Source organism: Miniopterus schreibersii, assembly GCF_964146895.1.
Source record: "Miniopterus schreibersii genome assembly, chromosome: 5".
In the NCBI taxonomy this organism is placed as follows: domain Eukaryota; kingdom Metazoa; phylum Chordata; class Mammalia; order Chiroptera; family Miniopteridae; genus Miniopterus; species Miniopterus schreibersii.
The window spans coordinates 530017-546910 of NC_138106.1; the positions used below are offsets into that span (position 1 = coordinate 530017).

Genomic DNA, 16894 nt, shown 5'->3' on the forward strand with positions numbered 1-16894 from the left:
AAGGAAAATAGGTTGGGCAGCAGAATCCGAATCCGTAGCTCTGGGAAGGGAAGCCACGGCCTCCACGGCCCAGCGGTCTGAGGCCACAGGCCACGGAGTAGGAGCTGCTGCTGGACCCACAGCCTAGAGCCCCAGAGCGAGTCGTCCAGCAGGGACTGCAGAGCGTGGGGGTCCTCGGGCCACGGCAGGACACCTGGCACCTGGGGGGCTCCCAGCAGGTCTCCTGGCGGCCACTGCGGAGAGAGGAGCCCCGTGGGCAGGGGCTGGGGGAGCGGGGCTCAGTGCTGTAGACCAGGTTGCTGGGGTAGGAGCCTGGGTGGCACAGGGAGCCCCCGAGGGAGCCCCCGAGGGAGCAGGAGGAGAGGTTCCCAGAGCAGCAGCCGTGGGACATGCTGACGGGAGACGAGATGTGAGTTCAGCGAGTGACAGTGAGAAGAGTCGGAGTCTGAGTGTCAGCCCTGGACTGTGGGGTTTCTACACTCCCAGCAGCAGGCGTGGCACCCACAGGGTCACCCCTCAAGTAACTGGCCTCCCACGTGCCTGTGTGTGACTCGCCGTCTCTGGCTGAGTCGGACGGTTTTCCAGGAGCTGCAGCTTCGGTGCTGTGGCCGAGCCCGGAGCTCCCGCCTCGGAGGCGCCCTGCCTGGTCTCCACGCACATGCATCTGCCACCCTCAGGGGGCCCTCCTTCCGGGCTCCCCGTCAGCGTCGGGTGCCCTCTTTCGATAGTGGTGAGGAAGTGCTTTCCCCACACGGGGGAAATGAGCTAAAATATTTCTCTCCTTTGTCCGTGGATCAGAGACACGACGTTGGCTGGAGTGCGGAGCCTGCTCAAGGCTGAGCTCCCCGTCACCTGCCTTCTCACGCTGCACAGTCGTCGTCCACCTGTTACACGGTGTGTCTCGGGTCCAGGGGAGAGAAGCGCCAGCCGGGACAGACGCCGTACCACCGACGGCTGGAGCCAGGGGGACGTGGTGGCAGCAGGGACAGAGCCCGGCAGCCACAGTGGAGGCCCGTCTGGGCCCGTGTAAGGATAGCAGAGCTATGCAGTCCCCAGATGAGCGAAGGAGACGGCTGGGTTTGGGATTCGGTGTCTCCTGTGAGGCCCACAGTCCTCGCAGATCCTCGTTTGTATGTGCCGGGGCCCCGAGAATTTATTTCTCACATCTTCAGCGCAGGGTCCCACATGCGACGGTCCGAAATCTAGCACTGCACTGGCCTGGAGGCCTCCCTCTCCGTGGGCTGAGGGCAGCAAAGATACTAGGGGGCGTCCTCCCTGGGACCCCTGGGACTCCCCTGACGGCCAAGGACGGAGGTTCTCCAGTGGTCTTCGTCGGTGCGGCTGCCTCGGGCACTCTCTCCCCTCTGTTCTCCCTTCCGGGAGGAGCTGCACCGCCCTCTGACCGCCCGCCTTGCCTTCTCCACCCCCTTCCCCAACTCCCTCTGTCACAGGCATGTCCCAAATAAAACCCTCGTACCCTGAGTTCTGTCTCGGTGGCTGCTTCACAATGACCTGTGTTAACACGTCGAGTGCTGGGTGGCGTTTGCCACCCCACCTGTGCCTCTTCTAGAAACTGCCCACCTGTCACAAAGAAATCCATCTGGCTTTATCGAGTTTCCATTTGCTTTTTTAAACAGTAAATTCTGCTCTTCTGTTATTTCAGTCTTTTGTGTAATTTGTAGTTACTGCGCTTTCCTATTTTCACATCTTAATAGGCATATTAAGTCAATGACTTCCGGCCGTTCTTCTAAAATGTTTGTATTTAAGGTGTAACTTTCCCGGTAAGCATAGGTTAGTTTGGGTGCTTTATGTGTCCTTGTGCTTTCTCCCTGGACTGTGGGTTATTTGGAATCATAGCACCTGATTTCCAAATATATGAGGATTTACTAGTTTACTCTGCTGTTCCGGTTGCTGTTGCTTTTTTTAAAATATATAATTTACTTTTACTTTATTACTTTCTAGTTTAAACCACTGTGGTCAGCCTGTGACCTGTTTTGGTGAATGTTCTACGGCTCTTGAAAAGAGTGGGTGGCCTGAAGGTTTAGACTGCGATGTGTCGGGCCTGTTTATCGGGTCAGAATTGCTCTTCACACGGGGAAGGTTTTCTACGCCCTTATGTTTCGTTTGTCATCTGTTTCTATCTGAAGTAAGTGTTAAACCTCTAGTTACACTTGTGGGTTTGTGTATTTCTCTCTATAGATTGTCAGTCTTAGTGCAAACACCCGAGTCACCTTTTTATTTGTATTTGTCCTGTTTGGAATTTGCAGTCGTTCCTTAATCTGTGAGTCACAGGGTAGCCAGAAATGCTTCTGTGCTTCACATGTGGGAGGTTTGCTTAGGTGGGAGGCAGTCATTACACCTTGTCTTTAAGAAACAAAGCAAGATTAAATTTTATAATACAAGGGGAAGATTCTGGAGAGATAAAAATGCATGAAATCTGGGGACATGGAAGCTTGTTTTCAATTTTTTGAAATGAAACTAATTGGTCCAGGGATAATGAAGAATTCAGACTGGGCGTTCTGTCTTGGGCATGCCCACCAGGTCATCAAAGAAAATGATTTGGGTTCTCTAATGATAAAAGCAACGAGCTGGGAGTGTAGCTTTGGTGCACGCATTGCAGACCATCTCTGAGTAGCGTCTGCTAAAGTCCACCCTTCAGCCACCTCAACCCCAGGCCAGCTCCATGCATTGTCCTCATCACCGTTTCACATGGGAGATGATGTTGCATCGTTTCAGCAAACTCTCAAACACAGTGTGTGCAAATAGTTTCTGTCACGCTCTCATCTCTCTTTTTCTGAGATTCTAATTTTGAGCGAATTGCACCCATGACCTATGGCAACTGTGCCTCTTATACTCTTTTTTTCTACGTTCACTAATTCTGTCTCTGTTTTAGTTTGGGAATTTCCATCTTCCTCATCTTCCAATTCACTAATTGTTTGTTTAGCTATGTTTAACCTCCTGATGAAACACATCAAGGGAGGTTTCCAAGTCAGTTAGGATATCATAAATTTCTAAAATTTCAATTAGGTTCTGTCATTGGTCTTCAGTTTTCTGCCAAAATTCTCAACTTTACCTTTAATTCTTTAAACATGATTATTACTTGATAATAATACCTTCCTATTTCCTGTTGTTGAAGTCTTCACATAGGTGCGTTAACGTCTGATTTTGACATGTCCGTTGTGCGGATTGTGTATCTCAGATTCTATTTTCTGGTGTTCTCTTTTATTTCAGTCTTATTTTCTCATACCCCTGCTGTATTTGGAGAGAGAAATATACACATGTGTATATAAAAAATGAAATGTCCTGGTGCTTTCACCTTCCTCCAGAGAGGACTGGTTTATTTTTCTGGTGGCTACAGTAAGGACACTAGCATCCTAGACCATTTTAATTCAGTCAAATGAATTAATTATCTCAATTAATTATCTTTCAAACCTGGAAATCCCCCCTTAGAAGAAGCAGTCTATCAGTGATTCAATTTTACTTTTAGGAATCGGCTCTCTGAGGTCTGGCATAGTTTCCATGGTCCCAGGTCTCTGGCCGGCCCTAAATTCCAACTTTGTTTCTCTAGCCCTCTGCTGTTATGAGAACTCTATCAGTCCCTACTTTAAAAACCAGTGTCTAATGTTACAGGAATAGTGACTCCCGATGCAGGCTCCTTTCTTTGAACTCCAGTTCTGGCCCATATAGTGTCTCGGTGACTCTGGAATTCTTTGTTATTTCTCTGAAGTTTTTAAATAGAGATTATTGGTTTGTTTTATTGTTTGTTTATATTTTCTCCAGCTTTTCTGTTCTTGTTGGGAGGAATGGGTCAATATTTTAAGCAATGTTAACTTGCTAGTTTTATGTAATTTTGAAAGATTGATTTATTTTCCAAATCCATAGGAGAGATTCAAATAAATGATTTGCTGCAGTAAACTGACCGTTTAAATGCCTGTTATAGTTGTTTAAATAGCAGCAGATGACACCAAAATTCATAAAATGCCAATGCTGCCATTGCGGGTGCTCTGTCTTCTTTCTAACCCTGCCTCCCATTCGCATACCACATACACGTGCCTCATCCTGTGCTGCAATGTGGCCCAAACTCACCAGGAGCCTTCATACCATTTTGTTTTCCTCACCTCTTCATCCCAAACCTTATGGTATTCTTTCCACATTCGTTGTATTTTTGCTTTTCTGAGTGATGCCCCATTCTGTCCGCACCCTGCCTGTGTCCCAGGGAACGTAATGACCTGCACACTCTGAATGCGGGTTACTGGGGACACCTGAGGCCCTGTCACTCCACAGTGCAGGGAATTCTCTGCTAGACCCGAGCTCCAGGTCCTAGAGCGGAACCAGCTTGGTCCCGCCTCCCGCCCTGCCTTCCTTCACGTCCTGGGACATGTTCCCACCCCCATAGCGATGTATTGGGATCACCTCCCAAATAAACAGCTTGCGTTCGAGTCCATGTTCTCAGCCATTGTTACTGGATAGTTCATAGGAAAACATACTTGGATGCCTCATAAAAGGTTTATTGAGAAAGCTTTAATGTTTCTCTACCTTATAAAATTTTAATAGAAAGATCCCTAGGGAAAAATACCAGGAATATGTTACCAAGAGAAATGTGCTTTGGTATCATTGCGTGTAGCCTACTTAAAAATAGCCGTGTCCTGGCCAGAGTGGCTCAGTGGTTAGTGTCGACCCTGAACACTGAAGGGTCCTGGGTTCGATTCCCAGTCAAGGGCATGTACCTGGGTTGCAGGTTCAATCCTGGGCCCTGGTCAGGGCATGTGCTGGAGGCAACCAATTGATGCGTCTCTCGCATCGATGTTTCTCTCTCTCTGTCTCTCTCTCCCCCTTCCACTCTCTCTAAAAATCAATGGGAAAAATATCCTTGGGGGAGGATTAATAAAAAAAAAAAAAAGAATGGCAGCCATGACCATGTTGTCCAATAAAAGTATTTTTTAAAATGCAGAATTCAGAGACTTCTCACCTAAGTTGGCTATGATAAAGCACCTATTTTGTGGCTGGTAATTAATCCATAGTGATTGAAGGGAATCTTTCCATGAGAAGTGTTGGCTTTTGTTTCTTGAGCGTCTGCCCCAGAGGATCAGTAAAATCACGATCCCAGCGTGTCCCTGACAAGGTCACTGGTAATTTGGAGAAGAGCAGTAGGTGGCTGTCAAAAGTGACAACTTTCAACTATGGATGAGATTCTTCTGGAAAAACTATCACAACCATTTTGTTCACAGCCCGGTGACGGCACTGAGCGGTCAAAACAGCAGGCGCCGCTGGGTGCACGGCCCAGAGTCGGAATTTGTACTTGAAAAATGTCAATTTCTACTTGTTGATAAGCAGCCCAGTTTGCCAAAAAACAGTGGAGGTTTGTTATATAGAACAAACAATATAATCTCTGGGCTTAATTTAGCTCAAGGTTAGGGAGTTTACAAATCCCTCTTAAATTTATATTAACTTAATGTAGAGGAAGCTCTTGCATTTAGAGGCAAAGGGAAGAGCACAGCTTGTCCGAGAAGGACCCGATTGTGGAAAGATTACCGAAGTCCCACTGATTCGCACGTCCATCATTTCTCACAGGTACGATGTGTGTGTATGCGCGTGGTGAGAACACCGAAGGCCACCTCGCTTAGCAAATTCCAAGTCTAAAAATGCTGCTAGCATTAGCAGTGTTACCGACTAGTTTCCATACTTCCCATTAGATCTCCAAAGTTTATTCCTTCTGCATCACTGAAATTCTGTGCCCTTTGCCAACATCACGATCATTTTAAAGAGGCATCTGTGGAAACAGAGAAAAATTTTGAAGGAACTGTGCCCACAGTATCGTATCAATAAGACACTTCACCTGCTTCACGTATCAGCTTCTATCGCTGCCCTGACAGGTGACCTCCACCTGATTTTGGAGAATGGGCATAAATGGTGAGAAGGTGAGCCTTCTCGGGAAGGCTCCCGTCCCATGGGAAATTGCTCCTCTGAGCTATTGCACCAGGAGCAAGTTGGCGTTACCCCGTTTCTACCCCAGCGTCTCGGAAGAAATTACCAGCCAGCAAACCAGACGTGCGTCCATGGGAAGCAGCCACGGAGCCTCAGCCAGAGGACAGTTTCCTCGGCCGTGACGCCTTCCTGGTCACGATGGATGCGCATTAATGTCGAACAGTCACAGCATTTCTGACATAGTCGTTCGTGGGCTTTGGTTGTCACAACAGAATTATAGCCTCATAAATGCAATATGTAGAAAACTATTCACAATTACAGAGAAGATTGTTGAGTTACACATCTGTGAAAGGGGAAATCCCATGTACCAACCAGGATCCCCTCGTGGGCCACGCCCGCTGCTGGGAGTATAAAAACCCCATGGTCCCGGGGTGACACTCAGACTCGGACTCTCCTCACTGTCACTCGCTGTGCTCACGTCTCCCGTCAACATGTCCTACAGCGGCTGCTCTGGAAACTTCTCCTCCTGCTCCCTCGGGGGCTCCCTGTGCCACCCAGGCTCCTCCTGTGGCTCTTCCCACCCCAGCAACCTGGTCTACAGCACTGAGCTCTGCTCCCCCAGCCCCTGCCCGCGGGGCTCCTCTCTCCGCAGTGGCTGCCAGGAGACCTGCTGGGAGCCCCGCAGCTGCCAGACGTCCTACTGTGGCCCGAGGACCCCCACGCTCTGCAGTCCCTGCTGGACGACTCGTCCTGGGGCTCTGGGCTCTGGGTCCAGCAGCAGCTGCTACTCCTTGGACTGTGGGCCCCGAAGATCCTACTCCCTGGGCTGTGGGCCCCGAAGCTCCTACTCCCTGGGCTGCGGGTCCTATGGCTTCAGACCCCAGGGTTATGGAGGCTGTGGCTTCCCTTCCTTGAGCTACGGATCCGGATTCTGCCGCCCGACTTCCTTGGCCTCCAGGAGCTGCCAGTCATCCTGTTACAGACCAACCTGTGGATCTGGCTTCTATTGATCTGTTTGTAAAGGGTCCAGATTCTCTTCAGTATTGAGGTCAACGTCCGCTCAGCACAGCCATCATTGCTGTTGTCACCAGTTACCACAGTTAGTTTATCCTTAAACCATCCATTTCTTGCATCGCCAACGTTTGACAGACCCCAAAATTAATAAGTCCTAAAATCTCTACTATTGTTAAAATTCGTGCTATTGCGTTTCCATCGAGGAACAATTGAAAAGAAATTTTACTCTTAATAAATTTACGTAATCTGGCTTCCAAATGCATGGTTCATCTTATTACTATTACTAGTTTCTCTCTCTTTGCCCCTGGTGTTCGTATGCGATGATCCGGAGGGCGTAAGTAAGGATCGAATTGACCTGGGAACTGGGTTTGAGCACAGTGCAGCTCCACAGATTTGAGTGGCTTTCTCTTGCCATGGATTGCCCCTTCGTAGGAGTCATTTTCTGAGGTCCACGCTCTGTATTTCTCAGCGTCGGTGACTATTGCCTGCGAATGGGAGACGTGCATGTCTGCTGGTGAGGGAAAACACGACACTGGTGCATAATTAGAAAGGCAGACAACAGGACAAGTGAAATAACGTATAAGGTCAGTTTACACAGAGACAAAAACTTGACTAAAAGTCCAGTATCTGGATAGACTTTTCAGCCAAGCAGCTCCAAGGACAGACGCTTAGCTCTTGGCTGGTTCATGTAAACGCCCCAATCGCCGCCCTCCACAGGCGAGGTGCCCCCAGCCTCATCTGCACGCCTGTGGAAGGGGAGTCACAGTGATCTCAGGTGGGGGGTAACTGAGCAAAGACCCGGAGAGCAACCTCCTGAAGCTTCTCCAAGGCTCAACCCGAAACAAACTAAGAGCAACACACCTGAGCAGCATTGAACATTTACAGTCGTCAGTCTTAGCCTGCACCCCACCCCCCACAAAGCAGAGCTGAGGTCAAAAGATTCCAGGTCAAGAACCTGGGTGGGGACAGTTTATTTGGCAAAAGGTTCCAGGAAGCAGGTATGGAAAACCATGGAAATTATATCAGTCAAAGAGGAAAATCTCATTAAAGGGCATGTTTTTCAGTTGGTTTTAAAGTGGACAGTTGAGAGAATCTGTCCTTCGGGGCCTTTTAGGAATTACAGAGTGATGGTGGAATTGTCCACCCCCAGATCTGATTAAGGGGAGAAGCATTTGTCCCCCAGCCCCGTGCTTGGAACGTGGGCTCTGCTCGCCTTCCCCGGGCTAGAAGCTGCCCAAAGACAGACCTGAGACACTAATGTGGTGGCGTCATCTGCATCGGCTACATGGCTAATCCCCAAGTTTTACACTTTTAAGATGTGGCAGGTGGGTGGGGAAAACGATTCCTTTTGCCCTCACCCAAGACAAGCCTCATAAATCAGTTCCTCTGCCTATTAAACCTGCCGCCTCCCATCTGAAGTGGTCGGACTTCCCTCTAGGCCCGCCCCGCCCTCCACCCGTGGGGCGGGTTTCACATCTCACCTGGGAAGCTCCTGGGAGACTGTAAAGTGTGGGGACTGCACCCCAGTCCTCCGCTTTCCCACTGCCGCCACCTGCAGGAGGCTGGGTGCACGTGGCCGCGTCCTGCAGGGAGTGGGAGGAGCCTCGGCGGCCCTGGCTGGGTGCGAACCACAGGGGACCTCCACCTGTCTGAACCTTGAGTGTCCCTCCTTCTGCCTGTGTCCAGGTGTAAGTGGTTTTTCAGGGGTCCCTCTGCCTCCCCTTTTTGAGAGAAAGGTGATGGTTTGATTTGGTTCAGAAGGAATGAGCAGAGAAAGGGCAGGATGTGGCTTGTCTGCTTTCTGATGTCATGAGGGTGAGTGTGAAAGCCCTGGTCACCGTGCCTGCATCTCCCACGGCACCAGGTGAAAACGGTGGGAAAAGCAGAGTGGAGGGCTCCTCACCCAGCCTCGTGAGGTCCATTCGGTTTTCATTCATTATAAATAAAAAGTGAAGGATCTAAGACAATCACCAAGCGGGGCGGAAGGCTGAGGCAAAGTCAGTGAGACATGGGGTTGCCCTTGGGTAAGAATCAAGGTCGTCGGCACCCTTAGTGAGGCTGAGGTTGTCCTCGACTTGTGCATGTACGTTTGGGGCCCGACTGCTGACCCAGGGGTTATCGGCTCACTGGGTGTTCAGTCGACACAAAAGAATATCTGCATTGGTTTTGAGTAGTTGTTTTTGTTGTTTTTACTCCCAAATAAGGGCTATGAACTGAACAACTGAAAAAAACAGGAGCAAGTTAGGGCTTCATCAGATGTGTAGAGCTGATCACACGGGGAGTGTGGGGCCTGCTTGCTGACGGGTCCTGGAAAGTGTTAGCTGCTTCGTCCAGAGGTTGATTCTGATCCGCCCTAAGCCGGGGTCCCCGGGACCCTCACCCCATCTAATGCACTGACGTCTAACTTCTCACTAGACACCCTCCCTTCAACTTCTCAGATATTTTATGAGCCTTTTTCTTCCAAAATTATGTGACGTAGTCAGTTTAATATTCGTTACAATATGTAATTATATCATATAAAAGATAATGAAGTTTCTAACTCCCTGCAGAACAGAAGGCCACAGTTATTAGTCTGTTTATAGTCAGAAAAATGCGATTCTAGATTTTTCATATGAAATTATTAATGGGTGCAGCGAACATAAAAGATAAAATAATTTCTTCCAAACTGAAAAGACATTGGAATTTTTAAAGTAAAAGACATTTATTTTTTAAAGTAAAAATTTTAAAATGATAAATACAAGATAAAGAAATATCCAGCCAGATAACTTACTAGTCGTTTTGAAGACAGTAAACAGATAATATGAAAGCAAATATGTGAATGTCACATAACATTTTTATTTAAGCTTACAACTTTTCCCACTTTGTGAAATGTAAAGCAAATGCACCAGAGGAAATAAACAGGAGAGGCACTAAGGAGGAAATATGCTTCAACATCGTATGTCTGCAGAACTCCAAGGAGCAGTGTGGGTCTCTCTTCAGTGAATGCATTTTCCACTTATTGAAATTCAAATTATTTGGAATCCATAAGAGGTAACAGGACAAGTCAAATTTGTGAGCTAAAAATAGGACAACAGATCAATAGATAGTGTGGATCTTGATATAGTTGGTATTATGTGACATTTCATTGTGTTCAAACCTAAGATTAGCACAAGCCAGTTCCATAGGCCGGTTGGCAAGAATCAGACTGGCAGCTGCTGGCAGAGAAGTAGGCTGGACAGGAAACACTGGATCCACAGCTTAGAGATGAAAAGGCACTGGGACCACAACCCACTGATTGGAAACCAGGGTACCCAGAGCCCAGAGACCCAGGCCGAGTCCCCAGGCAGGGCCTGCAGACCCTGAGGGTCCTCGGGCCACAGCAGGACGTCTGGCAGCTGGGGGCTCCCAGCAGATCTCCTGGCAGCCGCTGCGGAGGGAGGAGCCCCGCGGGCAGGGGCCGGGAGCAGAGCTCAGTGCTGTAGGCCAGGTTGCTGGGGTAGGAAGAGCCACAGGAGGAGCCTGGGTGGGGCAGGGAGCCCCCAGGGAGCAGGAGGAGAGGGTTCCAGAGCAGCCGCTGCGGGAGGGGTCCACAGATCCGACAGGATAAGAAGCTTCTGAGTCTGAAAGCCAGTTCTTGGACTGGGGCATTTATATCCCTTATCGTGGGGTGTGTCACCCACCTAACGCATAAGAACAGGTTGCCATCTGCTTTTAATTGATGGAATTGAAAAGGTAATTGCAGCCATACATATGCAGTGTCTGTGGTTTTACAACTGGAAAGTGCAGTAATGTTTGCCCCTGGACGCCAGCTAATGGTGTTGAATCTTCAAAGCTCTTAGTCACCCTGCGCATGGGAAGGGCCCCCGGCGGCTCCCCGGGAACTGCCCCAGAGGCAGAAGTGCTGGGCCCGGGAAGCCACCGAACTGGAAATAAGTGACACGCCCCTCACAGTCCCAGAGTTGTTGCGTCTGTATAGCAGAGCTGCTGACCAACCTGTCCACAGCCATTTCTTTTTCTTTCTCCCCTTTTTAAAAAAAATTATCTTTATTGTTGAAAGTACTGCAGATTTCCCCTTCTTACCCCATCGCCCCGCCTCCTCCCGGCCTTCCCCACACTGCTGTGTCTATGGGCTGTGCGTTTGTGCTTATATGTCCTTAGGTTAGTCTCTCCCCAGCCACCCCCCTTCCCTCTGCGACCCTCCGTCTGCTCCCTGCTTCCACGTCTCTGGGTCTATTCTGTTCATCAGTTTATTTTGTTCATTAGATTCCACGTATAGGTGAGATCAAGTGACACTTGTCTTTCTCTGCGTCGCTTATTTCGCTTCTTTTAAACGGAAGCCGGCATTGACGGTTGAGGCGGGAACTGCAAGGTCACTTAAGGGAAGGGCGTCCCAGGGAGCAGCCACGGGACCCGCAGGACGCAGGAGGGTCCCCCCCCCCATCAGCTCTCAGCCTGGATGGCTTCGGCGAAGAATTAGCTGAGACGGCCCCTCGCTTCCTACGCTGCTGCTGAAAACCAGCCAGTCTTCGCGTTGCTCTTCTGCGTTTTACTGTGGCGAGGGCTCAATACTACAAATTGCTTTATGCTGTTTTGGGGTGTCAGGGGTTATGGATGGGAGACGCTCAACGGAGCGTTAAAAAGAAGCACAAAACGAGGGGCACGAATCCCCGATGCGTTTTTATCTCTAATTGGAGGCGGTGTTTCCCGCAGAGGGGTTCCCGGGATCTGGATGAATTTCTTCTGCTAAGAAAGTTCGTCAGCTGTGTCGCCTCGACGTCTTGCACCGGAGGATCCATTGCACGGAGGTTCTTTCTTTGCTTTGGAAAGCAACAAGCATCCCTTTGAATTAAATCATTTCCAGGTGTTTTCTGGCAAGTATGACACAGTTTTTTAAATCACGGTCATACTTTTTCCCGTTCCATGGCTGGTTTCCCGGCTCCGTGTCCCGGGGTAATGGAGATGGGTACCCCGGAGGAGGGGAGGTTGAGGAGCCTGACTCGCCGGGGCTCCAGGCTGGCGATGAATTCATTTTACAGGTCATTTCCCTCGCACCTCTCAACAGAAGTGTCCGGGTTCAACACCTCCGCTTGGTGGAGGAAAGGATGTTCAGTGTCAGCCAATACCTGGCCCGGCGACAGTCTCCCCGGCAGCTTACGTAAGAGGACGGCGCTGAGGCAAGCGGGGAAACCCAACGCGGGCGAGCGTGGCGTTTATCGGGGCGTTCGGATGTCCGGTATCTTTTTGAGAAGTGAAGCAGAAAGCTTTGGAATCTACTAGAAGGCTTCTTGCTCGTCACGGTCAAGGAGCCTAATCAATAAGGACCATTTGTTTTATAAACAGGCTAGACTGTGTTGCCTAATACGCAAAACACGACTGAAGGCCCAGGGGCCTATGCAAAAATGTTCAGACTATAGCGTCTATGATCTGGAAGATAATTTCACAATTATCTCGCTGCCGGAATCCCGCTGCAACAACATCGTGATTAGATGCTCCCGGTGTATCGAGATGAAATCTCATTACCTACTAACGTAGCTCCTTTCATACTTCTAGCTAAATCTCCCCTTAAAACTTCCACCCAGCAATCTCAATTCTTTTTGTTGTTGTTGTTAATCCCCACCGGAGGATATTTTTTCCATTGCTTTTTTAGAGAGAGAGAGAGAGAGGGAGGGAGGGAGGGAGGGAGGGAGGGAGGGAGGGAGGGAGGGAGGGAGGGAGGGAGGGAGGGAGGGAGGGAGGGAGGGAGGGAGGGAGGGAGGGAGAGAAACATTGATGTCGGTTGGTTGCCTCCTGCACGCACCCAGCCCATGCCGGGGATCGAGCCTGCAACCCAGGTACGTGCCCTTGACCGGAAATTGAACCCACAGCCCTTCGCTGTGCAGGCAGAGGCTCTAACCGCTGAGCCACACGGGCCGGGCAACCTCGATTCTTCATGGAACGAATCCCAGCCCAGTACCGCTGAACAGCGTGTCTGTTACGGAGGGTGGATGTCCTAAGGGGTGGCCCAGCCCCACAGGTTGCTTTCGGCCGCTTCCTGCCCTGCACGGCCCTGTTTACAGTTTGCAATGAGGAGCGTTGCGAGAGGGTCCCCGAGAACACTGGGGGGCACTAGTCCTCTGGGCAGCAGACATGTGACTGGATTCGTGCACCACACCGAGGTCCCGAAGGCGTTCAGTCTCCGTTTCACGCTGTCCTTCGCCCAGATACCCTCCCGCTTCCGTTTATAAAGGTCGTTTGTCACTATAAGCCCTTCAGCTACTTGGCCTGACGGTGAATCCACATGGGGTGGACACTTTCTGATTTCTTGACTTTCTTTACCTTCTGTTAGTTTCCTCTCACGGGGTAGGAATTTTTACTAAGGGAAAACAGCCTACTTTTCACGTGTAGGACGTATTATTCTGTTCTCAGTAGCATCAACATGACCAAAAGATTACCTGAAACGCATGGGAGTGGGGAGACTTGACGATTTACTTTACTGATGTCTCCCATCAAGAAGCAAGTCAGCTCCAGAGCAACTGTTCCTTCACTGACTATTTTCACAATGTCATTTTCAGAGCCCTCCTGCAAATACCAGACCCTCTAGTCTCAAATCAAACATTAAAAACAGGACTATCTCATGACCGCTCAATTCCACTTCTGGGTACATACCTGAAGAAATCCGAAACACTAGTTGAAAAAGGCATGTGCACCCCCATGTTCACCGCAGCCAAGGCTGGAGGCCACCCAAGTGCCCGTCAGGAAACAAGTGGGTGAAAAGCCGTGGTGCATAGAGATGCGATGGACCATGGCTTGGCCGTGAAAAAGAATGAAATCTCACCGTTTGCAACACCGTGAATGGACCTAGAGGGGGATAATTACGCTCAGTGAAATGATTCCATCTGAGAAAGACCAATGCCACAGGATTCCACTTGGAATCTAAAGAGCAAAATAAATGAACAAGCAGAACAGAAACAGGCTCGCAGGCTGAGAACAGGCCGATGGCTGCCAGAGGGGGTGGGGGGCCGGGTGAAAGGGGCGAAGGGACTGAGAAGCTCAGGCTGGCGGTGACGGGACAGCCCCGGGGACGTAACGCTCAGCACAGGGACACAGCCGGTGATACTGTAATAACTGAACGGGGCCCGGTGGGCACAGGAAATATCGGGGGGTCACCTTGTAAAGGACATGATTGTCCAGCCACTATGCTGTACACCTGAAACTAATACAAAATATATTGAATGTAAACCTTAATTGCCAAAAATAATAATAATAAAAATAAATCCAAGTACACACCAGTGGCCGGGGCACATGTGCTATAAGAAAACTAAAAGCCAAATTTCTTAGACTCTCATTTAGCTTTTCTACCAATCGGGTTGTTACTGGGTTGTTTTTCTACAGGGTTGTTCCTGGGTTATTTTTCTATCGGGTCCACAGATTGGGGAGATGAAACAGACACTGAGGATTATTTTTTCTGTTCCTGACTTGGGCTCCTGAGCTGGCGCAAATTAAATGCCCCCTGCAGACTACAAAGTACCTTCAGAGCTTTAAACACAGCACAATTATCAGCACGTTGCCCATTCGCTGCCATCTATTCAAAGAGGGTGAATGAAGCTCCAGGGCCAGGGGCACAATTACGGCACAATTACACTCCTCGGGCCAAGCCGGACAAATGAGGACGGAGTGTGTGCCTCACGAATAATTGCTTTGAAAAACTCATGAAATTCCTTCATTAAAAGTCTGCATTCATGAGGAAGGCCTTTGAAGGTCCCCGCGTTTCATCTTGGCTGGAGCCTCGGGAAGCCTTCTCATTAAAAGGGGCCCCTGCTGGGACTCCCTTGGCTACGGTATAAAAGCGTCGGGCGCAGAAGGTGATGCTCACGGTCCCGGACTCCTCTCTGCACCTCAGCCGAGCTCAGAACTCCCACAACATGTCCCACAGCTACTGCTCCGGAAACCTCTCCTCCCGCTCCCTCGGGGGCCCCCTGCGTTACCCAGGCTCCTCCTGCGGCTCCTTCTACCCAGGCCACGTCGTCTACTCTCCGGGCACCTGCCAGCAGGGCTCCCCGGTCTACGGCGGCTGCCAGGAGACCTGCTACGAGCCCAGCGGCTGCCAGACGTCCTGCTACGGCCCGAGGACCTCCACGGTCTGCAGTCCCTGCCAGTCAAACTACCCGGGATCCTTAGGATGTGGCAACGCTGGCCTTGCGCCCTTTGGTTACGGGAGCTCCCGAGCCCAGTCTCTGGGCTGTGGGCCCGGCTTCTCCCGCCCAACTTACCTTTCTTCCAGAAGCTACCAGTCCTCTTGCTTCCAGCCGGCAAGCAGCTCTCGCTGTTTTGGACAAAATTACTGAATATCCTCGGTTCTCTCACAGCGATATCTGCGATCTCTGCAACTTGAACGTGCATCCTGTCCGGTATCTGCAACTGCTGACCGCCTGCCTGGCCAGGACTCGCCGCCACAGCCTCCTGGGAGCCTCTGACTCATTGTGGACAAGGGACCTCGCCTGTGACCTTCTCTAGCCAGACCTAGGAGATGGATCTGATTTCCATCCTTATGCCGATGCTCAGAGTCCCTTCTGTCGCTTCCCTTCTAAGGTTTTCCTCTGATTCCTCTCCTCGGGTGCTTTCACATCACTGTATTTCAAATGGATATGGCATCCAAATAAATTTATGTCTCTGGGATGAACGGTGGCATTTTCTGTTTTTGTACATAAGCTCCATTTGGTGAACGGATGCTGCGCCTTCAGCTGTCGTCAGTAGGAAAACATGTCTTTGTTTTCTTAGTTTCATGTGTTTTGTTGATATTTTGCTGGATGGGAAACAGGCGCTTTTGAGGAGAATTTAAATCCGCGGCGTATCTTAGGTCCTAAGAGATTTCTATCCCCCCGTAGATGCTCTTGTTATCTAAGTGCTTTGGGATGGTAGGTATCGAGCTCTGGTTGCGGAGCAGGCGTCATGCTGAGGAAAGACCTGGAGTCCCTGCCCTCGGGGAGGCCCAGGACCCGGTTCTCACTCACCGTCACGTAGCAAGGGCAGGGTGGGGACAGAAGAAGCACGTTTCAGTGGGAACCAAACAACGGGGCCTTCAAACAGCGCGAGGAAGTCACGTAAAACTCATTACTGACGATAGGACGACTAGGTTGCCACCTCGTATAGAAAATAAATCTTGCTGATCTAATGCGTTAGCTGAGGTCCTTTGAGAGACGGCTGCCAGATTGGATTGGACATGAAGGAGATTTGCTGGTGAAAACACAGGTCAGAGGAGATGGGGAGATAGCTGGAGAAATCTGGGAGAACCGTCAGACCACGAAGCAGGTCTGAACTGGGAGGGAGGGAGGGAGGGAGGGAGATCGGCCCAGAAGCTGCTCATTGAAGGAATTCCCGCGTCACAGAGACGGGCCTTCCTGAGTGTCCCAGCCAAGCTCAGCCACTGGCCGAGAACAGGGCGGAGCGTGACCTTGGGGTACATGGGCAGAGACTGGCAGCCGGGGCTGTGGGTCGAGTACACCCCCCGCGGTGGGAGATTTGACCCCGTAGCTTCCATGCCCAGGGTATTTACTGGCTTTAAATAAGCCAACATAGTAATAAATGGTGACATGATCAACGAAACCACGGAATCTTCATGAATTAAGTTCAATATACTTTATTGTACTTGCTTTGATCAGAACATTAATTGCTATATCAGGCCCGATCCAGACGTCACTGAGTGAAAGTCTAACCTACATCTGAATATGAGAAGAACAGACTAACTGGACGGTCGTCCTTGGTTTCCCAGTCGTCACCTGGTTCGTGGTTCCTTCCTGCACTTGATTTTGGTCACGGTCGTTCATCATCCGTCACCATTCTGCTTGGCCCCTGACCTTTGACCAGGCCTTCACCCCTCTCAGTTCCCACATCCTTGGCCCTAGTATCCCCTGGGCTGCCGACGGCTCTGTTAGGATGGGGCTGCCTTTGCGACGACCACCGTCCAGGGGCATCCCTGGCCTTTCCCGCTAGATGTCAG

At 50.2% G+C, this 16894-nt stretch overlaps 1 protein-coding gene across 1 annotated transcript; it reads left to right on the forward strand.

The window, feature by feature from the left end:
• Positions 1–6416: 6416 nt before the first annotated feature.
• On the forward strand, positions 6417–15576 carry LOC308557918 (uncharacterized protein; the record flags this gene model as incomplete). The annotated part of the gene is made up of 3 exons (XM_081138818.1): positions 6417–6924; positions 14414–14421; positions 14745–15576. 3 exons carry the CDS (start codon positions 6417–6419, stop codon positions 15240–15242), a joined length of 1014 nt encoding a protein of 337 aa, XP_080994944.1. The 3' UTR covers positions 15243–15576.
• Positions 15577–16894: the final 1318 nt, after the last annotated feature.